This window comes from Pteropus alecto, unplaced genomic scaffold (assembly GCF_000325575.1).
Source record: "Pteropus alecto unplaced genomic scaffold, ASM32557v1 scaffold6, whole genome shotgun sequence".
Classification (NCBI taxonomy): Eukaryota; Metazoa; Chordata; class Mammalia; order Chiroptera; family Pteropodidae; genus Pteropus; species Pteropus alecto.
In genome coordinates, this window is record NW_006437738.1 from 780,775 (window position 1) to 804,855 (window position 24,081).

The 24,081-nt window shown below is 51.8% G+C and overlaps 1 protein-coding gene across 1 annotated transcript in view; it reads right to left on the reverse strand.

Moving 5' to 3' along the window:
• Positions 1-16,267: 16,267 nt before the first annotated feature.
• Positions 16,268-24,081, reverse strand: part of TRIOBP (TRIO and F-actin binding protein) — a 25,254-nt gene continuing 17,440 nt past the window's right edge. Inside the window, exons 9-14 of the mRNA XM_006914749.3 lie at positions 22,703-22,805; positions 22,026-22,185; positions 21,845-21,955; positions 20,786-20,872; positions 19,790-19,953; positions 16,268-19,058 (exon numbers count right to left, since the gene is read on the reverse strand). Coding sequence (XP_006914811.1) covers positions 19,792-19,953; positions 20,786-20,872; positions 21,845-21,955; positions 22,026-22,185; positions 22,703-22,805 — 623 coding nt within the window. The 3' untranslated portion in view covers positions 16,268-19,058; positions 19,790-19,791. The remainder of the gene's footprint in view (positions 19,059-19,789; positions 19,954-20,785; positions 20,873-21,844; positions 21,956-22,025; positions 22,186-22,702; positions 22,806-24,081) is intronic.

Consider the following 24,081-nt stretch of genomic DNA (forward strand, 5'->3'; position numbering starts at 1 on the left):
CGCCAAGGACCGCTGATGCGCCGGCACATTTCCCCTTTGCGGGGGGCTGGCTCTGCGGGGCCAGGGAGCCTTGGTGCGGGAAAAACCCCGTAGCAAAGCTCCCCCCTGGGGCTACCGGGGACCCCGCTCCCGGCCCGCTGCGGGGTCCCCCAGCCCGGCGGAGCGGCCGGAAAGCGGCCCCAACTAACACACGCGGCCCCGAGCCGGGCGACTCCCAGCCGGGCCGAGCCGGGACAGGGGGGAGGGGTCGCTCCCCCGGGGTCCGGTCACCTCTCGGGGGTCATCCCGCCACTGGGCCCCCAGCACCTCTACCCCTTCTCTGTCTATTGGGCCCCTAAGCAAACTTTCCCTGGAAGAGTTAGAAGGGCACTTTCAAACTTTGTCCCTTCCCCCTCCTCCATCTGCTCTCCCCCAGTGCGCCCCCTGACCTCTGCGGTCGAGGGTCTCTCATGAGGCCGAACCCCCAACGCTGTCTGAGTCCCCTGAGGTAATGAAGTGGGGTCTAACGAGTCGCTTCTTCTCATCAAAGATCCCCACATCCCCCATATATCCTAACCGGGAGTTCATTTATATACCTCCCTCAGCCTAGGAGTTTTGGGGTGTCAGAGGCAGAGCCCGCTGCCCCCACCCCTGAGGCCCAGGCTTGGGGGCCCAGTCCCCTTCCCAAGTGCCCTTGAAGGAGGGTGGGGGGAAATTAAGGGGGGCGGGCGGACCACAATGGAGGAGCTGCCCCACAGGCTCTAGCCTGAGACTGTCCTGGGGGCCCCTGGGATGAAAGGAGGCTCTGAGTGCTTTGGGAGCCTAGAATAACGGGGATCTGAAGAAGAGGTCGAAGAGAGGGTCGCGTTCCTTGGGTCCTGACTAATCCTCGGAAAGTGCAGTCATTCGGGGAACCGGGGCCGGGACCACCGCCATTTTGCTGGGAGGAGGGAGGATGCGATGTCTTTGTTAAAATGTATACATCTTCTCCCGTGCTTGGCAGGTATCGATGAGGCAAACAAGGGGCGCCACAGTATGTAGGGAGTCTTGGGGGCTCTGAGGGGCTTTAGGAGCCCACGGGCCAGTGGAAAGGACGCCAGAGCTCCTAGGATGCCTTGTTTGCGAGAGACATACTACTCACTTGCAGGATCCCGCTTGAGATTCTGGGATGCTTGCTCCGTGAGCCCCCTCCCACAACAAACCTGCTCTTCTTATTCCTTAAGCAGAGGCCTATCACTCTTCACTCAAAACAATACCCTGGGAGTTGGGGGATATAGCTGGTAAAATGATGAACATGTCTCCAGTAGTGCCCGGGAGCTGTTTGCAGACACTGGCAATTGGGGAGGGAGGAGGAAAGGGTTGGAGGGTTTAGATAAGGGATGGGAGTCAGAGCAGGGGTGAGAAGGGCTGGTCCTGGACTTGGGCGGCTCTGAGGCCGGGGAAATTAGTGGGTCTCCCCCCGACACACACACACACCTAGGAATGGATTAACCCAAATGATTGGGGGAGGGAGGCCTGAGACTTGGTATCAGATGCCTTCTCCCGGGGTTATCTTGGTAGCACAGATATGGTAGGGAAGAGAAGCCATGAAGGGTCAGGTTAGTTCAAAAGGTCAAGGTTCTTATTTAGATGATGTCAGTCTCCCCCCCCACCCCCCAAATTTCCTGATTTGAAAACATAACACTCTGGTGGGTTGGTTTTGGTTATTTTCAAAGACAATTCTGGTTCCCACTAAGATCTGGATGGGGAAATAGGTATCCAAACAGACACCTCCAGGTTCAGGATGTTCCAGCCTGCCTTCCCAGAGGTATGTCACCCGCCCCGCCCCCTAAGGTCCGTGCACATCTCAGAATAAGAGCTCGATAAATCCAAAGGCACGATGACGAAATAATTTTATTTACATTGGCGCATTACAGTTTGCAAAGTGCTCTCCACCCATTTCTTGATCCTTTGCGCCTCCAGCCTGGGGAGGCAAGAAACGTGGTCACTCCCCGCGCCCCGCCATCACCCATTTTACCGTGGAGGCCGCAAGACTCGGAAGGGTGTTTAGGGGGGCGCACTGTGAGGTTCAGCTCCTGGCGCCCCTAGGCCTTCACATGGCATCCTTATCCCCGCCCATTCCAGCGACCTGTAAATTCTCTCCCGGAACTGAAGCCAGAAATGGAGGGAGAGATTGCTTAGAGGTCACAGGGGCTTCCCGCCGGCGGACAGTCCACCTCCCTCCTGGCAGCCGGATTCACTGCCCCCTGTTCAGGAGAACTGAAAGGAGAGGAGGGTCCGGAGGGGTTGCTCGGGAGTTGGGCGCAGAGTCCGAGGCCAAGGAGGGCAAGGTGAGGAAAGGCTTCCTCCAGATTGGCTTGACCTCACCACGCCTCGCTGACACCGCAGAGCCTGGGGGTTTCTTGACTTGGGCCAGGCCTCGCCGGAGAAGCGAGCAGGCAGCTCTCGGGCCCCCACCTAGCGCAGAGCTGTTTTCTGGAGAGAAGACGACGAAACTCCCTCCGCCCCCTTTAACGCGATCCCTTTAAAATCCCGAAGCTGCAGAACTGCGGGCAACTCCTCCTGGGAAATGTAGTCCACCGGCGGAAGCTGAGCACAGCACTGCGCCCCCCGCCCAGGACCCGCGCCAGCCTGGGAGACTGGTTATTGTTCGTCCAGTGACGCGGAGAGTGACCCAGGCCTCCTTGTTGTCTTTTCACCTGCAAAAAGTGGGTTGTACCTACCTGTGGGTAGGTGTGAGGGTGAAATGAAATCCTATATGGAAAAGTGTAAATCGCATTAGAAGGCCAGGGGTCATGTTTTATTAATGTGCGTGTGTGCACGTGCCAGCATTTATTGAACCTTTGATGCATAACATCTTCACTGTTCAGAGAGGAGGTCTAGAATGGCTAAAGGACTTGTCCAAGGTGGGTCAGCCTGAAGGAGGGTGACCGCTGACGGATACCAAGCAATGACTTTCCCACTGCACATATTTATTATTTTATAGTTCTAGATGTCAGTAGTCCAAAATGGGTCTCACTGGGCTAAAATCAAGGAGTTGGACAGGTGAGCATTCCTTCTGCTTTTTTTTTTTTTCCTTTTCTTTTTCCAACTTCCAGAGGCATCTACTTTCCTTGGCTTGTGGGCTCTTCCATTGTAAAAGCCAGCAACGATCTATTGAGTCTTTTTCATATTTCTGGTTCCGACTCTTCTACCTCCCTCTTCCTCCATGTAAGGACCTCTGAGATTCCACTGGGCCCATCCGGATAATCAGGATAATCTCCCATCTCGAGGTTAGCTGATTAGCAACCTTAATTCCCCCTTACCATGTGGCACATAACATATTCACAGGTTCCATTGGGGCATGGACATCATTGGGGAGTCGTTATTCTGCCTCCCAAACGCGGCCACCCACATGCATAACTGGGGGATATGAGCAACATCTCTTCACCCACTGTGGCACCAAGTGAAACCCAGCTTCCATCCAGGTCTGAGAAATCCCTCCTTGGGCAGGGAGCTAGAGGCAATGTGGGTACCTCTCAGTCACTTTGCAGCAGTGTGACTGGTAAGAAAGGAAGGGACATTGTAAAAACCCTTTGGCTGGACTCTGTTAGAGCCCTCATATCCTTAAATGACCATCGCTTTTCAATTTAAAGTCTTAGTGATACTAAGCCTGGTCAGGGTGAGGGGCCGCTCCTGTTTCTGGCAGGTCCCCAGAGAAAGAATAACCACAGAACCTTGTTGAGAGGAGGGGACTCAGCCCTCCAGGGCATAACAGCCATCCTTCCTGAGGGGACTACGTTTGCTGGCCCCTCCTCCTCCCCCACCCTTCCATCTCTAGGCCTTGTTCCCTTTCTTTCTGGAGCCCCCGCTCTCCCATCTGCCTCGTCCGCCTCACAGAGTGTGAGCCTTGACTCCAACTGTACAAGACAAAGCCCTTCAGAAGTGGAAGAGGCCCAGGTGGGCACCCTCACAGACCAGGCGCTTGGCCTCCTGGGCCTCAGAGTCCAGTGGGGAGGACAGCATTGATATCATTGAAAATTGTGACTGCTTCAAGCTCCAAGAAGGAAAATAACAGGGAGCCGTGAGAGGGGGTGACAGGCGGGCTTAGAGCAGGTGCCAGGGAAGGCCGTGTGGCTGGATGAGAACAATGAAGGGAGGTGCAGTGTGAGATGCCATCAGAGAGGTGAACTGGCCTGACACGTGGGGATTTTAGTCACGGCCAGGGGTGCGGATTTCGTTCTAAGTGCACTGAGAAGCCACTGCAGAACTTTAAGCTCAAAATGTGTTCCTTTAAAAAATTAATCCAGTTACTTTAAAATAAAATTTAATTATGACAAATATCATTCATACTAGAGAGTATGCAACATATTTACGATTCTAAAACTAATATGAAAAACAACTGTGTTCCCACCACCGAAGTTAACCTAAACACCACCAATGAATGCCTGCGAAGCCCCCTGTGTGCCCTCCCTGATCAAGTCCCCAGGACCTCCACCCTCGAATTATGTAAACAATGCTCTTGTTTTTCTTTATAGTTTCCCCATAGATGGACTTATCCCCATGTACTTAGTTTTGCCTGGTTTTGGACCACATACAAATGGAGTCATATTGTGGGATTTTTATTTTCTGTGACTTGCTTCTTTTACTCAGTGTTATATTTTTGAGAGTCACCCACATTGGTGCAAGTAGCTGAGGCTCGTTTGTTTTCGCTGCTATGGTCAGAGCACATGCTGATTTTGTAGGGCCTGAAGTTTCTACAATTTGAGGAGTCCTTTTTAAAAATACATTCAATTTAATAGAATATTAGGTAAAAAGTGAATTTATATTTAGAATGAGAAAAGAACTCACAACAAAGTATAGATGTTTTAAAAAGCTAATAAGTCTCACAAGCCTCACAAAATCCAGAAATATATTATTTTTACTAACTATCTGATCCACATTGCTAGGATCGCTCTCAGAGCCTTGCAAGGGACTTGGGGATTCTCTCAAGGCCTTGCCAGAGGTTTGGGCAACGGAGGGACCCTAAGACTTCAGTAAGGTCAACTTCACAGTGTATCCATCTCAGAATGTGGTACGTTCCACTGTAGGAAGAGGCCACAATTTGCCTCCATCTACTTATGATAGAATGGCTCCCAAACATGTCCGTGTCCTAATCCCTGGAGCCTGTGAATGTGTTCTGTTCCGTGGCAAGGAGGAATTAAGGTTGCACATGGAATTAAGTTTGCTGATCTTGAGATGGGAGATTATCTTGGATTATCCAGGTGGCCCAGTGTAATCGTAAAGGTCCTTAAACGGGGGAAGAGGGAAATAGAAGGATTAGAATCGGAGAGATAGCATCATGAAAGAGACTTGACCCACCATTGCTGGCTTTTAAGGTGGAAAAAGCCCACAATCCAAGGAATTCAGGCTGCCTCTGGAAGCTGGAAAAGGCAAAAAAAAAAAAAAAAAAAAAATCTTCCCCCTAAGCCTCCAGAAGGAACACACACCTGCCGACACCTTGATTTTAGCCCAGTGAGACTCATTTTGAACTACTGTCTTCCAGCACTGGGAGGTAATAAATTTGTGTTGTAAGCCACTGAATTTGGGACAACTTACAGCAGCCTTAGGAAACTAATACACTAACTACTGCATGGCTATATATTTGAGTTGTTTCCAGTTTCCTACTTTCCAGTGTTGCTGTGAATTTTCTACTGCAAGGGTCCTGGTGCAGACAGGAAGAAGCTGCAATATGCACAGCTTCAGCTTTACCAGGTGCCTGCGCTTTTTACAGGCTACAGTGTGAACGATGGATTAGGGATGGGCTGAACCAGGATGGTGAGACCAGTAAGGGCCATCTCAGCTATGCAGGTACTGAACTAAGCTGTGGCAGTGGAGGTGGAAAGAAGGAGCAGATGTGAGAAATATTTAGGAGGACAAGTCCACAGGACTTGCTAAAGAGTTTATTGTTGGGGGTTAAGGAGAAATTAGAAAGACTCCCAGGTTCTTGGAGCAAAAGCAAGGTTGGGGGTGGGTCTAGACGTGGTGACGTCCAGGGAGTCCGACACCAGGCCCTTCCTTAGTGGGCCTTCTACCTTCCTGCCCTAACTGATCACTTTCCTTTTATAGACTCATACTGGGGGAGCTGACCTCTCACCTGCTTCTCTCAAGTTAGGAAAACAGTTGCAACCCCACATGGATTGCAAGTCAAATGATGAACAAACGCACACTTCTGGGACAAAGGAATAAAAATGCAGGTGACAGCTTCACAGTTAAACTGATCTAACCAAACTAAACATTAACTCGCTTCCTAAGATTTAAAGCAACGGAAGACATCACCAAGGCACAGGAGAGGAGACTGCCTGTGCAGACATGTGAAATGTCTGTGGTATGCTGAGTAAAGCAAGCTGAGAAAAATATGTGTGGAGGATCTCATTTTTATAAAATAGGGAAATTCAAAAGCTCCCTCCAGGTATATAATAATTTGCATTTATTGAGCAGTTACTATGTGCTTCTCAGTGTGCTAGGTGTGAACAGAGCCAGGGGCAGGGCATTGTGACAGGGCAGACGTTATGTGTGGCTTGGGCTGGAAGTCCTGCCGGATCCACCCATTCTGGCATCATGCCCACCTCAGGAAGCAAGGCCTGAGCTCATGGTGTGAACGAAGGGGCTATAAACTTGGGGCTCACAGGCAGGCAGGCCTGGCCTTTGTGGAAGTGGGACCCGCCTCCTTTGGATAGAGTAAGCCCCTGCAATTCTCAGACTATTCTAGAAGAGACCTCAAGAGGGAGACGCTGGGCTTTAGCAATGAATGCATGAGGGTGCATGAGAGATTGGTTAAAAAAACAACCACATAGCTCTGTGACCGGGTCGTTCTCCAAGCTGGGCAAATGGGCCATAAATGTGTGTGTGGGTCCACTCCAGTTATTACTCGTAGTTTTCTGTGAGAAGTGGAATTGGGTCATGGAGGGCTTTTATTTTTGACTTTATCCACTAGAAGTGTTTTAATTTTATATACTAGTATAATTTTATTATACACTAGTTTTCATTTATACACTGGTGTTGTTTTAACTTTATAAATAATAAGCATATATTACTTTTGTAATAAAGGGAGAACCTTCATAATGCCCAAAAGATACATATGATGAAAAGGTAAAAAATAATGTAGAAAAAAATCCTTCAGAGTAAATACGATAGTGCTAAATATCTTTAGCATATAGAACACTGTTACAAATCCTTAAGAGAAAAATAGTAACACACCAGTGAGAGAAAGTACATAAACAGATCATTTATAGACAAGTAAATAAATACCAGTAGCCACTTTAGTTTCAGAAGTAAGCAAAGCTGTGCAGCTTGAAACAAGAGCAATGTCATGTTTGTCACCTTTCAGGTTTATAGAAGTGAGAACAGTGCTGGGAGTGAGCCGGGCACTCTCGTACGGCTCAGAAAGTACACAGGACATGACATTACCATGTTTGGGTAATAATCTGCCACTAGGAATTGAGAGCCTTAAACTTTTCAAACTCAACCTGATCGAATCATGAGAAGAACCAGACAAACTCAAACTGGGGGACATTTTGCAAGATGACTGGCAAGGACCCTCCAAAAATGTTAGTCATGAAACATGACAAAAGGCAGGAGACGTGTTCCAGGGGAAAGGAGACGAAACAGACCGGCCAGCTAAACTCAATACGTGATCTTTGATTGGACCTTGGATTTAAAAAAGACATCATTGAAACGACTGAGGAAATTTGAATGAGGATTGTATATTAGATAATACTGTTCCTATGTCCCATTTCCTGAATGTGCTCATTGATCATGTCAGTGACTGTCATTTTACTTAAGAGATGGACACTGGAGGATTGAGTGTCATGATGTCTGCGACTCAGATCACATGGCAAAGCGTCTATATTCAGACAGAGATACAGATTGATAGATCTATATATATGCAGACATAGATGTCAATAGATAGCACAAGAGAGAAAACGAAGGTGGCAAAATGGCAGCAATCAGTGAGCCTGGGCAAAGGATGTGTGGGTGTTTACTCCTGCAACTCATCTGTAGATTTGAAATGTACAGAATAAGTTGGAGGAAAAGTATTCAAGGCCAAGTAAGTCCAGAGGCAAAGCCCATTCTCAGCCCCGCACCTGAGTGAGAGAGGCAGGGTGCATCAACCTGATGAGGTTGACCCTGGATCTGGTCCCAAACACTACTGCTCCTGCTCTCCCTGTCCTTAGGGCCTCCACTTCAGCACCTCCAGGCTGGAGACCCCTTACAGGCCTATCTGGGGGCTCACAGCACAAGTCACCTTCCACCTGGCCCTCCTCCAGATCCCTGAGCCAGTCCTCTCCATTCAACCCCTCATCCCATATCCAACCCAGGATGAGGCCACACCCCACCTTGGTCCTAGACTTGGCACTCACATCTGGACTGTGTCAAGGAGAATGGGTCCCAGTTCTGGCTCTGCCTGTGGACTTGCCTGAGTCTCCTCCCCACTGCCACACACGTCTTAGTCCTGCTCTGGGACCATTTCCTCCCGATAGTTGCCCATCCATCATCTTGAACACTCAGAGTCTGTGTCTTTTCCAGCCATGGGCAACTGTTGGACAGGTGGCCACAGCCAGGAAGGTCATGGAAGACCCCAGAGCTGGGGGACTCCCAGGAGAGGCCCCAGAGCACCCCAACCTAAATCCAAGGCCCTACTTCTGCTGCTCAGGGCAGGCCCCGCTGTCGAAGTCCAGAACACAGGGAGGGACTATTTGTGTTTTTGTCTTTTGTTTTGCAAAAAGCAGTAACACTCAACATCAGCACCAACTGTTTTCCTAACCTTGGGACATGTGCCCTGCTATGGAAGCTGTCAGCTGAGCTGGAAGCTTGGGGCCCCTCATGCAGCAAGAGCCCTCCTGGAGGAGAAGATAAGGAGGGGTCCCTGGGCGGGGGAACTAGGGCATCCTGGGAGCAACACACAACACAAACGATGTGTTTACTCACAATAAGACCAGAGGTCTCAAGAAAAGATAGACCTAAACCAGCCACCCCACAACACATTTGTGGGCTCCAGGCAGTCCACGTCCTGGCTGCCCAGGGGAAGGAGCCATGGCCTCCCAAGCCCCAGTTTTTGGGAATGAACATCAGAGACTTCTAGAATCAAAGCATTCAGAATAATCAAGTTATGAAAGCTGAGAATTCTGTACTCACTTATATTAGAATTCTCAGGTTAGAATTATAAAATACAAAACATCAGAATCACAATCTCTTACAGCTGGAAAGTGGTTAGGCAGATAGGCAAATACTATTTTTCTACTCCATGTGCCATACTTTTAAATGCACTAACTAGTGCCCTGACTAGCACTAGTAGCCGAAGGGCCCTGGATCTGAGGCTGGGAAGGCTGGGATGGCAAGGAGGCCCACACTCCAGGCCTGGCTGCTACGTGGCAAGGGCCATGCCCAACTGGGGCCCGACTACAACTGGCATCATTCCCTACAGGTGTTCAAAGCATGCTTTGGTGTTGGTTGAGAGCAAAGTGCTGCTCCCATAGAGGAGTGGAGTAAACTCTGGGATATCATGGCTGATTCAGAAAGGTCTAAGGTCCTTTTCCCGTGGACAATGAAGATGTTTAAACACAATTTAGGAGGTAATGTGGATAGGAGAAGCACCCAAATCTGGGTTGTTTGCTAACCCTCTCGAGGCCCATGAGTTCTCTCCTATAAACTCAGGCTTGGGCTGGACCTGATCAACCCAATAGAGGTCCAGAAAGTCTAACATAGTGGCCAGTCCAAGCACCAGATCTAAGCACCCATAGATCTATGTCATCTGGGTTCAAATCCCAGGCCTACTTACAGGTATGAGGCTCTTGGCAAGTGACCTTTCTGTGCCTCAATTTCCTCCCCTGTAAACTGGAGATAATAATGGCACATACCTGGTAGAGTTTTCTCGAAGAGTAAATGTGTATATATATATATGTAGTATAATAAATTATATATATCATATTGAGAAAGAGAGCGAGCCTGACACATAATCAATATAATTTAAGTGTTAGGTGTTATCATCACTGTTGGTGTTTCAGACACCTGGACAGAAATGATGTGTTTACCCACAATAAGATGGCAGAGACTCACAGTGTGTTAAGCATCTTTACTTCTGGCCAAGATTTATGTCAGTTCAATGTGGGAACAGTGGATTTTCTCCTGCTGATCCACAGCTTTGACAAGTAGTTCCATATGGGTTCGCTTAATTTTTTTAAATGAAGGAATCTCTTATTTCTGAATGTATTTTGTTTGAGAGACCAAAACTTTTCAACATGGAAAGGACCCACTTATAGGAGGAGTCTAGCCTAAGGAAATAACCAGAAATTCATACAAATATTTGTGTACGAGGATGTTCACTGCAGCATTATTTTTAAGCTTAGAAAAAGTGGGAAAAAATTTACATGTGAATCAGAGAGGGCCCAGTGGCATACATCTGGGTCTTATGAAGCCAATAAGAATAACGGAGCTCTCCAATTTGTTAGCAAGGAGAGATGTCGATATGTAAAGAGGCGAAAAGGTTATATTTCAACAGAGTAGTTTTTAGCATTTTGAAGTTTTTAAGGAGCCTATGTGTAGTGTGATCCCATGAAAAGTACATAAATTTTACATTAAAAGAAACATATAAGTATGCATAATTATGTGTTTAGATAGGATTACGAAAGTCTGACAGGATATTCAAAAAGTGAATAAAATTTAGCTCTAGGTGGTCGGTTTATTGATGATTCTTTTTTATCTCATCTACTTTTTCTCACTTTCAAAAATTATCATACCTCTCTCATATAGTAAATAACAATTTTTTAAACTTAAGAGGGGATGTAATAATAATGGCCAAAACCTGGTTCCTGTTACACTCAGAAAACTTCAGGTCCTTTGGTGGCGGGTCTTATCCCAGTTCCCCAGGACTTCTGCTGAATCAGGTGACCTCCATCTCTCTCCTCTCAGATGCGGTTTTCTGAGGGTCCCTGCTGGGCCTAGCACTGTGCTAAGTGCCCTATGTTCACGATATCATTGCATCTCTATGACTTTCCTTTGAGGCAGAGATGATTATTCCCATTTTATAGATGAGGAAGCAGAGGCTCAGAGAAGTTAAGGAGCCAGTTCAAGGTCACACAGGTGAATGATGCCAGAGCCAGAACCAAACCATGTCAGACACTAAAGCACATTCCCTTAACCATTATGTGGCCATCTCATTCTTACTCTGAGCTCTGGTTAGCAGAAGTTACTGCCAGCCTCTCTCTGTAGAGGCTGGGGTACAACTTGAGTCCTTCTTTTTTCGAGTATGGTTTATGTGTCCTCAGATTGAAAAAGAATTCCTGAAAGCTCTCTGAATCTTAGCTGAGGTAGCAAACACTGATAATGATGGAGCCACTATCCGTATCCCCTTGGAGCACAAGGATATAGCCTCTGATGTTTGGCTCAGGCATATGGCCACCCAAAATGGAGACTGCATTTCCCAGCAACTAGGAGTGGCTATGTGACCAAGTTCTGGCCAAAGAAATATGTGAAAGTGTTGTGCTGGGGCTTCCTTAAGAAAAGCTGGCATAGGCTCTTTGTCTTGCCTTCATTTCTCTTCTCCTACCTGCTGGCTGGGATGAAGATGTGTTGACTGGAGTAGAGCAGCCATCTTGGACCATGTGCTGCATTTGTGAACGGAGGATGTGCATGACGGAGTCTAGGTCCTAGACATAAAAATGTAAGGAGTCTGGATCTCAGACGCTGGGGCTCAGCCTGGGATTCCTCCCTTCGGGCTTTTCCAGATAAGGTAAATAAACATCTTTCTTGTTTAAGCTATTGGTAATGCCACTTACAGCCAACTATATCCTAACTAATTCACTCACTGATGATCACTCTTTGTCAGAATCTGGTGCTGGGAACAAAGACAAATCAGACATGAACCCTATCGTCGTGAAACTCCCATCTCAGAGGGGAGATGAAAGTGAGATTGACTATCTCAAAGCAACTCTGTTCTCAATTTTATACACTAGGCAGTTAACACCGTCAGCTGTCAGTGTTCACACTGTCAGTTAACTCTCGCTGGGCCTCCTAGTTGAGAGCTGGCACTGTGCTGAGTGAAGGGACATCGTTGCAGCTTGCCCTCAAGGGGCTCCCAGGCTAAGAAGACACAATGATCCTGGCACCTTCTCTCCATCCAGAGCAGCTGGCCTCTGATCCAGTGGCTCTAGAATAAAAAATGTCTATTAAACAGTGTTCTCAGTACTCTACGGGAACTGCCTTATGTAACCCTCACATCCGTATCGGGTGGGTACTGTTATCCCCAGGTTAGGGAGGAGGGAACTGAGGCACAGAGAGGTTAAGTGACTTGCCTGGGGTCACACAGGTAGTCAGCAGTCTCTCCCCAGTGTGCACCCCCAAGCTGCCGTGCCCCGCATGCTCAGCCTGGCTTGGAAACACCTAGAGCATATATAGGCACATGTGTGGGCTGTATGTGTGAGTAGGGGAGTGTGTGTAGCATGGGGCAGGTGTGGCACACAGGTGTTTATGACTGCGCGCATCTACAACTGTTTATGTGACGTGTCTACAGGTGGGTCCAGCCTGCTGCTCCTGCCTGGAGCGTCCTTCCTCCTCTCCATCTCTCGATTATGTCTACTTATCTTTGAAGACTTGGCAAGGCCGCGTCACCTCAGCCTGCAGCCTGCCCTGGCTCTTGCAACAGGGTCAGTTGTGTCATGGTCTTCCCTGGTGTTATTCCCTGGGGGAAAGGGGCGGGGAAGGGCGTATCCCTTCATGTCTGTGTCATCCGGTGCCTGGAACAGGCCCGACTAGGACATTAACAGTAGTGATAACAGCTGCCACACGGTGTGGCAGGCACATGGCAGGAGCAGCACCCTTATGACCTCACTTCAATCCCATGCACTAATCCCATCTCAGGTGAGGAGGAAACAGGTCTCAGAAGGTAATGGACTGGGGCAGGTACGCAGCAGAACCAGAAAGTGAACCCCGAGCTTAGCTCCAGCGCTGTTGTCCCCATACCATGCTCCCTTTGGGGCTGCCTCATTCTGTTTTAAACTTTTATTTATATTGGAATAGAGATCACATGCAGCTGGGAAACATTCAGAAGGTATAAAAGTGTATAATGTAGAAATGAGTCCCTCTACCCGTGTCCCTCAGCCTTCCCACCCCCTGCCTGAGGCAGCTGCTGTTTCTGGTTCTTACTTGTCTCGGCCCCCTTCACACTGGGTTTTCTCACTCTGAGTGTGTGTGTGTGCATGTGCATGTGTGTGTACGTGTGCAAATCCTTCCAGAGAGGTTCTAAGAACATATACACACATATGTCAGTCTGTACCTGCCATATTTTTTTTCTTTTACACACCTGGTTCTGCACCTTGCTTTGTTTACCTCACAATACATCTTGTCGCTCTCTGCACCGGCACACAGAGAACTCCCTCACTGTTCAATAACCGCTTGGCACCCACGGTGGTAAGTTTATTTAAACACTTCCTACTTCCAGTGCTGTGATGAATGCCCTTGTATAGACACAGTCTTTGGTTAAATGAATGGGTCAATGAATGAATAGGGAAGAGGCGAGAGAATGCATGAGGCTGGGCCCTGGGTTATGGGGGGATCCTGGGTGTGGGGTCGGAGACACCCACAAATCTGTCTTCCTGAGGAAACAGGCGAACGTGAGAATCTGCTGGAGTCCAGAGGGTCACAGCTGGCCAGCTCCACGAGCAGGTCTCTCATCAGCTCCCCCTCGGCTCCTCCTCCTCCATGCGGTCAGGTCGCATGGCTGGCGAAGTGTGTCCACCATTAGTCACCTTTCAGACTGGCTCAGCCAGTGCTGCCAGCTGCCCCACTCCTGAGGCTGGGGCCTCACTCTGGAGATGCTTTACCCAAGATCACAGGACCAGTTGGTGGCCGGGCCGAGTGACCGTCTTTGGGATGCAGGCCTCTGCCCTGCACTGACAGGGGAGATGGAGACACAGAGATGGCCGCGGGCCTCATTGAGCCATGGCCTCAAGGAGCTGCAAGGGAACTTGGAGAGGGTGCTTGACTGGGTCTAGGGTGGCCAGGGCTGGGGAGGGTCTGGCTGGGAGCCCAGGGAGTGGAGACAGAGGGCTATGCAGGGAGCAAGTGGAGAAGCTTTGGGAAGGCAGTGTGGTTGGCTCCCCCTATGGGGTGAGTCTGGAGCTGCATGATGGTGAAGGGGTGAGGGCTAGCCAATAGGACACCCACCCCTGGAACACCCTCCTGCCTTTTCTAGGTGCCTCCAGCCTTCCTGGCCCCCTTGGAGCTCTTGTTCTGCTTTACTAGGGAAACTGAGGCAGGAGTGTGGAGGTGGCTCATCCAACTCAGCCTCGCAGAGGTACATCCAGACCTCCCCCACACCTACAGCTCAAGTGAGGACCCAAAGCACCTGGTCTCCAGGTGGTCTCCAATGAGAGGACCTGGATTGGCTTGGGAAGCCACTTACATTGTGAGAGACCCACGGACCTGGACTCTAGCTCTGTGACCAGGTGATTTCGCTGCTCTTGAGTCCCAGCCTCTTCACCTATAAAGTAGGGATAATTTGCATCTTCCTCACTGGGCTGTTCTGGGGTTTAAAGGAGGTAATGAATGTGAATGCTTATTGCAGAGCTTGGCACACTGTAAGTGCTCAGCAAAAGGTAGATATTACTGTTAGGGCAGGTGGCCTGAGTAAAGGGAAGATTTGGGCTCTGGAGCCAGACGTGCCAAGATGTGTCACTAAATTCTTGACCTTGTTGAGTCATGTCCCCTCTCTGAGCCTCAGTTTCTTCCTCTATAAATGGGGACAGCAATGGGCACTTCAAAGGGTGGTTGCGAGCATTAATAGGGATGGTGTCTATAAAGTCTGTTCATGGCAGAAGCTCAAAGTAAGCTCCTTCCTCCCTGGGCCTCAGAGCCCACAGGGCCCTCATAAAGTCCAAATGGAATGCTGGGATGACAGGGTTGACTCACAGTTACAGCCTGGCCCTTTCATGTGCTGGAAACTGCCATTAACTCCCAGCCATTGGGGCTGGCTGCTGAGCTTCCAAGCTGGTTTATAGGGAGACCCAGCCCTTTGCCATTTGGCATGCAGGTGGGGCTGAGGCCGTGGCTGTGCCAGAAGGTGCCTGGCTGGGTAGTCATTCACTTCCGGTCAGTTGGTCAGTCAGTCAATCAATCAACAAACACTCATCCAGCTGAGACTCAGTGTTCTCTGTGCTGGGCTCTGGGGAAACAGAAGTGAATCAGAACTGGTCCCTGACCTCAAAGAGTTCAAAGTCAAGGGGGCTACACAGAAAAGCATGTCAAGTGGAGGGGCTATGGAAGCCAGAGCAGTTATCTAGCTCCATATGGAGGATCTGAGAGGGCTGCCAGGTGGCAGATAATGACCGATCTGAGTCCTGACTCTATCAGGTGAGGGCTGGGGAGTGGGCAGGTACATAAGGAGAGCAGTGAGGATGCTGAGTGCGTGGGTACCCTGGGGAGCTGCAGGTAGCTTCACGTGGAAACCTGGAGCCCAGGAAGCCTGAAGGGGCAGGGAGAAGGGGCTGCAGCAGCCTGAGGGGCTCATGTGCTAACACTCGGTTCTAAGGGAAGAACAGGATCAGGATCGGGCTTCATGAAACCACCGCCAGCTCTGTTTTAGAAAGCCCATAGTGCCGGCATGCAAATTAGACAGGAGCGGTAAAACCAGAGGCTGGGCGCTGGGAAGAAGCTGAATGAGGCCATGCTCGTGGGGACCAGGATAAGCAGCTGCAGCCAAGAGCAAGAAAGGGTAGAGGGACGAGGAGCTGGGCCGTTCCCAGTGGCCAGGTTGGACGTTGTGGGGACCAGGATAAGGAGCTGCAGCCAAGAGCAAGAAAGGGTAGAGGGAAGAGGAGCTGGGCCGTTCCCAGTGGCCAGGTTGGACCCCCCCCCCACCCCACAGACTGCTCGGTGCCTCTACGCGGCAGGGGTCGAGATGGTGCAAGGGGCAATGTGTTGAGCTTCTCATAGGACATTCTTTTCAAGAGGATTTATTGTGGAACCACTCAAGGGTTTATACCTAACAATATATCCCATCCCAAGAGAAAGGAAGTCTCAGGAAAAGTGACAGGTGAGAACCTGCCAAAGTGGAAGGACGGGGTCTGGACTCTTACGGACCATGGAATTGGGATGTGGACCAAGTTTAACCAGATCTCCTGGGGATGCTGGAGGGCAGGGGCATCCAGCTGACTTCTGACTAATACTAATAAAATCGTAGCTCCTGTATTCTGGGCCCTGTGCCATGCATTTTACTTCCATAATTTAATTTAATCCTCATAACCACCCCATAACAATAACCACCACAATAACAGGCAACACTTGTACTGTATTTACTAGGTTCCGGGCATTCTTCTCAGCAATTGACATGTATTAGCTCATTTCTGATCTTCCAACACTTCTGCAAGGTATGCACTACTATCACCATTTTACAGAGGAGGAAACCAGGCACAGAAAAGCTATATAACTAGACCAAGTTTGCAGAGCTGGGAGCAAGGATGCAGATGGAGAGCTGTCTGCCCCTGGCCCTGAGCTTACTCCTTCCTCGTCTGACCCCCACAGCATCTGTGCGGGGTGAGGGAGGTGCATCCAGCATTGGAGCAGGGGCAGGGGTGTAAACAAGGCATTGAAGAGAGGGAAGGATGTAGGTGGGAGGATGGAGTCTACACTATTAGTGCTTTGAGGTGGCGATGTTGTGGGGTGACTTTGTCCCCTATCTACCCAGAGGCGCTGCAAGTCCCTAGGGCTGAGAGGCTTGGGTGGTCCTGGAGCCCCTGGATGGGGTGGGGCTGGAGCTCCAGGCCTTAGAAAAGGGAGGAATCAAATCTGACCCATTGGTGACAAGGAAATGATAAGACTTCTCTGTCCTCCCCAACTCCCACCCTGTGGCCCAAGGAAACTCAGCAGACTCCTTTTCTTCCACGCCTGTTGGCCATTTGCTTCTTGAAGTATGTGCTCCCTCCAGCTACTGTGAACCCAGGAGCGCTGGTGGGAGGCAACGGTGATGACAGGCAGGGCTCTGGACTCAACTGTCTGGGCCGCCAGGGGCAGACATTCCGTCTCCGAGTGCCTCAAGGGTGCTCCTTATCTTACGAGACGAGAAGTCCTGAGGAGGGCAGCACCAAGCCTGGTGATCTGATGACTCAAGGGTCCTGGTTCTTCCTTCTCAGCCATCTGTAGCATATTGATAAAGCAAGCCAGTGGCAACCTGGGGACTTCACCAACATTGTCCGAAGGCCAGGAGAGAGAAGCCACCCTTCCTTGTGACCCTTTTTAATAGCAAGGAAGACTTTCCCAGATGACCTCCTCTAGCCCTCCGCCCCCACCCGACTTCCCCTGGCATCTCAGTGGCTGGAAATGCGCCATATGCCCACTGGCAACGGAATGGGGTCCATTGTCCCACACCCCACATGCCTGCTCCCGGGTGGGTCTTTCTCTGAACACAGCAGGGATCTTCACGGGGCATTTGCTTGTGCTGTTCCCTCGCTTGGAACGCCCTTCCTGATTTTTCCATCCGGAAGAGTCATATTTCAAAGCCACCCCCAAAAGCTCTCTTTGACCTGCAGGCTGGGTTGAGGTCTCCTCTGGGTTCCCACAGCTTTCTGGGACCCAACCTGATGTGGTCTATTTCGGTGGCCTTGGTGGGGACAGGGCCAGTTCCTGTTCACTTCACCTCTATGCACCCATGTGGCTGAGTTTGATGGGAACAGCCGTGCAGGTGAGGCCAGCTCAAGCTGTCGTCTCATCTTCATCATCGTAGCCACAGCCCTGCAGATCGGACACGGGCTAGGCCTGCAGGACGGGGCCTCTTCCCAGCCCCACCATGATCAGCACAGCCAGCTGGCCAGATGAAGCCCCTCACATCCAGTGCCCCAAACCCAACCCTGCCCAGGACAGGACATGACTTCTGGGCACAGCCTGAATATCAGAGTGAGGCTAAAAGGCACCCATTTGATGGAGAAGCAATCAAGACTCAGAATGGACGTGGTTTGACGAGGTCAGTCAGGGGCAGTCTCAGCTCCAGTTCTCTCTGAGGCTTGGGCCCAGCACCTGCTCCAGGGCTGCTCAGACTTCGAGGTGCACGTGAACCACTGGGGGGCCATGTGCAAGTGTGGACTCTGAGTCGGTAGGTCGGGTGGGGCCTGGCCTTGGTGTTTCTAAGGAGTTCCCTGATGGCGACGTAGTGCTGCTGGTCTGCAAACCCCACGTGGAGCCTGGTGGGGAACTAGATTCTCAGCTCCGCCCTCAGGAGCCCACATGCCATCCTCCAGGAAGGGTGGAGTGCTAGAGGGCAGGGGGCTAAGAAAGCCCAACCTCTCTAACCCGCCCTGCCCCAGCCACCCAGGACGCCAGAGCTGCTGGAACATTTTATTAAGTTACGAAGGCTGATGGATTCTTTAGGAGAGAAACGTCTTCATGGGGCGGCTCCGGCGGTTCCATGCCCAGCACCCTTCAGAGGAGGCGGGGCCGTGGGGACAGCAGCTGGCTCCCTCTGTCCATCTGTCCTTCCATCCAGAGTCCCAGGGTGCGGGTACTCTCAGGGCAGGAAGTAGTTAGTAGGGGGTAGGGTCGGAGGAGGGTAGCTGGCTCTTTGCCTCCCTGATCAGTCAACTCTGCCATGGCCGCTGCCAGACCCGGGGACAGGGCCATGGGGGCCCAGAAGCCCAAGCGGGAGGCCGGAGACAGAGGGAGAGCCAGAGTCGGAAGCACGCAGCTATCAGGAACTGCTTTTTAAAAAGTACAAAGTGTTTTGGGAGAAAAAAAAGGAAAAAGTCTATATAAAAATCTCTTCACATATAAAATCCTGAAGGTGCAAGGTAAGACACAGTGCGAGGGGCGCGCTCAGATACGCAGAGTATGTGTGTGCACCTACGTGTGTGTGCACCTGTGTGTGATGTGTGTGCACCTGTGTGTGTGATGTGTGTGTGCCTGTGTGTGGTGTGTGTGCACCTGTGCATGTGTGTGCATGTGTGTGGTGGGTGTGAGTGCACGTGTGGCCCACAGAGGGTGGGAGAAAGCTTGGCTTCTGACTTCCATCCGGCAGGGAAGGAGGACAACTGGTCCCCTTGGGCTGGGGGTCTGCTGCGGGGCTGGACCATAGGGACCTGGAAGACAAGAGTGGGGGAGCTGAGGGCTGGGGAAGCCCCGGTCTTGGCCCTGGGCCCCAGCATAGCTTAGGCCAGGCAGAGGCGGCCAGGGGCTTCTTCCAGCTTCTTCCAATGCCTCTTGGCCCTAAAGGCTAGGCCAGATCTCCTCCTCTGGGCTTCTCCCCAAATAGCCTGGCCCACAGGGTAGCCTTTCTCAAGTGCCTTAGGAAGTCCACAGGGACCTGTTAGAAAGCAGCTTTCCTTGATCGAGATGCCCAAGCGCAAAGCTCGGTGGAAGGAATGCTGTCCGTGATCAGTGATGCGTGCATGCCTGCTGCCAGGCTCGAAGTGGGCGGGGACACGGGACTGCCACCCAAGCCGAGGCAGACCAGCCAGGGGCACTGCCAGCCCTGAGGAGAATCACAGACTAATCAGGCGGTGGCTGTGCAGTGTTAAGAAGTCCCGCTGTCACACAGGGGGACATGGCTATAATCAGATCCCAAACTGTACTTCCCCATCTCTGAAGAAACATGCTCAAATTTACAAAGCGGCCTCTGGCAGAGTCCGACTGATCCCCACAATGACCCCAGGTTGCTGGTGTCACTCTCTCCATTTACAGAAAGGGAAACAGAGGTCAGGAGAAGGAAAGACCCCAGGCCAGGTGGCACAGTGAGTCGGGTGTGTATGAGCCTTGCGCTCACACCTCCAGGCCCAGTGCCCCCTCCTGGCCGCAGCCCCGTGGCGCCCACCTCTACTCGGCCACGCTGTTGCGCGTCGCCTCCTTCTCCTGCAGGGCGGCCATGGCGAGGCGCAGGTGCTCCTTCAGCTGCTCGATCTCCCGCTCTGACCGCGTCTTGATGTGGTTCAGCTCCACATACACGTCCTGGTACTTCCCCGAGGTGAAGCGCTTATCCTGAAGGGAGGGGCAGGGAGGGGCTATGAGGGCTCAAAGCCTTCCCTACCTGGCACATGCCCACCATGCTCCCTGCCGGCCAGCATAAAGCAGCCAGACCCCTCCATAGCTCTCATGGCCTTGTCTCTCCCAGTGTCCCCCTTGGCAGCCCCCAGCCCTGAGCAAGCTCCTCCCAGCACCACCCAGTGACAGGTTTCAGCATCCTTCGCATGCTGCTCAAGATGAGAGCTGAGGCTCAGGGAGGTGAAGCTTTTGCCCAAGGTCACAGGGCAGCGAGTGGGTGGGATAAGAACCAGGTCAGTCTGGCCCAGTGCTTGGGCCTTTTCCATGAGTCTAGCTCACACATGCTCCCAGAGCCACCAACACACAGAGGGTGTCACAGACACAGGGACATGGCACCAGGCAAGCCAGACTCTCACGCATGCTCCCAGAGCCACCAACACACAGACACAGGGACATGGCACCAGGCAAGCCAGACTTACAGACCTGGGCCCAAATCCCAGCCTGACCAACTAGTAATGCAGCTTATTCCTCACTAGAATGCCTGCTATGCACAGGCAGGGATTTTGGCCTTTTTTACTCAAAACTGTCTCCCTGGCACATAGCAGGTGCTCAATAAATACTTGCTGAATAAATAAAAGCACTGTGGCCTTGAGCAAGTCACTTACCCTTTCTTAGCCTCAGTTTTATCTGTAAATGGTGACAATGACACCTCCGTGGGAGAGGCATGAGGAGTGCCTGGCACCGAGCAAGTGCTTACAGGATGGGACACCCAGGTGGATCCAAAGGTCCCCCAGCCACTGACACCCCTCTTCAGCTGACCGGAACCGACCTTCTGCATCCTCTGGAGCTCGTCCCGGAGGCACTGCACCTCCTTCTTCAGGTACTGGAGCTCGTTCTCCTTCACGCGCAGCAGCACCTGGGGTCACGGATGCCAGGCTGACCCAGGGCCAGAGGCCAGCGCTGCCCGGCCCATGGTGCCCCACAGCCTGGCTTCTCTCTGTCTCAGGTCCCTAGAATTCAGGTCCCAACCTGCACTAAGAACCACTACACCCCAGGGTCGGACTCCTCCAGAGGACGCCCTGATTTCTCTTTGCTCTTACCTGGTCCACACCATGTGAGTAGGTGTCTCACGGTCACCTCTGCTGTGGCACCAGACAAAAAGAAGCCACCGTGTAGCCCTACTGTGAACCAGAGAGGCTAGGACTCCCTGCAGACTACCTCATTAACCTCTCCCCAAGCCCTGAGGGGGAGTGTTGCTCTCCTGACCTGACCAAGGAAGAGATAGGTTCAGCCATACTGGGGAGGCTTAAAAGCTTAGACTCTGTAGCCAGACTGCCAAGTTCAACTCTCAGCTCTCACACAAACTAGACTAGCCGTGTGACCTTGGGCAAGGTACTTGACTTCCCTGTGTCTCAGTTTCCTCATCTGTAAAATGGGGATAGTAACAGCATGTACCTCCCAAGGCTGTTAGAAAGATTTAGTGAGTTAAGATACAAAAGGCTTACAGAAGTTCCAGGCGCGAAGTAAAGCTGTATATAAATGTCTGTAAAATAAAATACAAGGGTGATCCTGGGATCATACGCACGTTTCTCACTCTACCTGCTCTCAGTAAGCAAGGTGCTAGCCTCATTTTACAGATGAGTGATTGAGGCTCAGAAAGGTGAGGCGACTTGCCCCGGTCACACGGCAGGTAGGGAACAGGATTGGGATAGAGGGCTGGACTCTGGCTGCGGTAGTGCTGGGCACACAGGAGTCCTTCCCAGCTGCACCGGTTGTCTCCTCGCCGGGGCCCAGCCCCTTGGACCTGCGCTGCTGGGCACACCAGCCTATCGGGTGCTCTCCCCAGGCCCGGGCCCCGAGGACTGCCCGGGATGATGGTGTTGCTCACCTCCAGCTCACAGGAGCTCCGTTCACTGCGCCCACAGCCATTGCCCGTGCCCTGCGAGGCGATGAAGCCGCGCAGCCGGTCAATCTCCTCGGACAGGCGGGTATGCAGCTCCTGGGGGCGGGAGATGGTCAGAGCAGGGCCGCCGGGGCCACTCACACCCCCAGCCCGGGGCCAGGCCCACCTGGTTGTGGCGCAGCAGCTCCTGGCCCTCTTGCTGGCAGCGCCGCAGCGTGTGCTCCCGCTCCTCGGCCTGCCGCGTCAGGGCCCCGATCTCCAGGCACTTCTGTGAGTACTGCTCCGACAGCACCTGCAGCTCCCGCTTCAGCGCCTCCATGTCTGACCTGCCAGGGGAGGAGGGGCGGGACGGCATGGGCTCGCTTGGTCTCAGATTCAGGTCACAACTCAGGACTCCTGTATTCCCACCCTAGTCAGTCACTGTGAACCAGTGACAGCCTCTTTGCAATTGCCTCATCAATGAAGAGGTGGGTTGGAAAAGCCTATCTCTAAAGACCCAACATTCCAGAACCGTGCTCTGTGGCATGGAGGGACCTTGAATGGCTGAGGGTGATGCTGCAATCTAGTTCTAGGGGACACTAAGGAAGGGAAGGGGTGGGGGAGGCTGAGACCAGCTCCCAGAAGGGCCTTGAAGAACGCTTGAAGGGGATAGCAGGGAGGTCTGGCTGAGGTCCCACTGCTTCTGTTCCGTGGGCCACACAGTCACAGTGGGAGTCTCAGCTGAGGACAAACTGACATGTCCTTTGCCAAGGGGCCTCAGCACAGGTCATAACCACCAGTGTGGGCACCTGGGCCCCTGGCTGGGAGAGAGGCGCCACCCACAGACCCTAGGGCCCATCTTACTGATGCTGCTTCCGGAGGCCGTCTGGGCCCTGCTGAAGACTCCGTGTTTTGCTCAGCTCCCGGCTCAGCTCCTCCTGGTAGGCCTTCTTCATGGCTTCAATGGCTGGAAAGATGGCAGAGAAGCAGAGGAGATTTGGGAGGGGTCAGCAGTACCAAACTCCACTCCCTCCGAGCCTCCATATGTAGCGTGGACACAAGAGCAGGGAGGGGTATGCAAAGAGCTGGACCAGGCCGTGTCATGAACTGAGTGGCTTTGAGTAAGCTGCTCGACCTCTCTGAGCCTGCCTAGCAAGGGAGAACAATCTGTCTGATGGACCCTGCTGGGAGACACCTCGGTGGCGGACCAGTGGTGGACCACTGGTGCCTCTCGTTAGTGAAGGATCGGTAAGACCCCACACGGTCCACTGTGCCTGCAAAACCTGGAGGGTCCTTTAACAAGGCCCGTCTGCCTGGCCCAGCCTAGCGGTCAAGGGTGCAGGTTCAGCGGTCGGTACCAATTTGGGTGACTTTGCTCAGGAGACTTAATCCCTCTGTGCTCCAAGCCCCTTATCTGGACAGTGGGGACAAGAGCACCTTCTCAGGTGTCACTGGAAGATGTGTGGAGAGCACTTAGAACAACGCGTGGCATAGCTCCCGCTGGTCTATATCTCAGACGGTGAGTTCCCGAGGACCAAGCGTCTTTGCACACTCACACGGGGTTATGAGGATTAAACGAGTCCTCATCCATCGTCTCACTCATTATTCCAAAATCCAAAAGCTCTGCACACTGGAAGTTTTTCATAACTCTTTTTGATGACAGTCCCTGACCTGAATGGACATGAGGCTATTTAAGGTAATTTTTACCCCACTTAAGTGTGACTTTGAGAAATTTCATTGTAAAAACCTTAGTGCTAGATTTCAGGGTGAAACCCAGACCCTGCTGGGGTGGGGGGCTATCTAATATATGCGCATCGGTCCCCAGCCTGGACCCTGGCAAGACAAGGAAGATGTGACCCAGCTCTGAGTCCCCAGGGTCCAGGCTGGGGACCACAGTGCTCTTGTCCCCACTGTCCAGATAAGGGGCCTGGAGCACAGAGGGATTAAGTCCCCTGAGCAGAGTCACCCAAATTTGTACTGACTGCTGAACATGCACCCTTGACCGCTAGGCTGGGCCAGGCAGACGGGTTAGCTTTCTAAAATGCAAAACACACTGGCCCCAGGGTTTGGGATGAGGGACCATGGCTTGAGTGCATGAAGCACTTGGCAGGTGGTAAGTTCTAGATCATGTGACCTGTTTCATCATTTCCATTATTCTGCAACCACCCCCGGTGGAATCTAGGATGTATCAGGCACATACGGCAGGTATGCAGTGGACAGAGATGGAGTTGACCAACATCTCA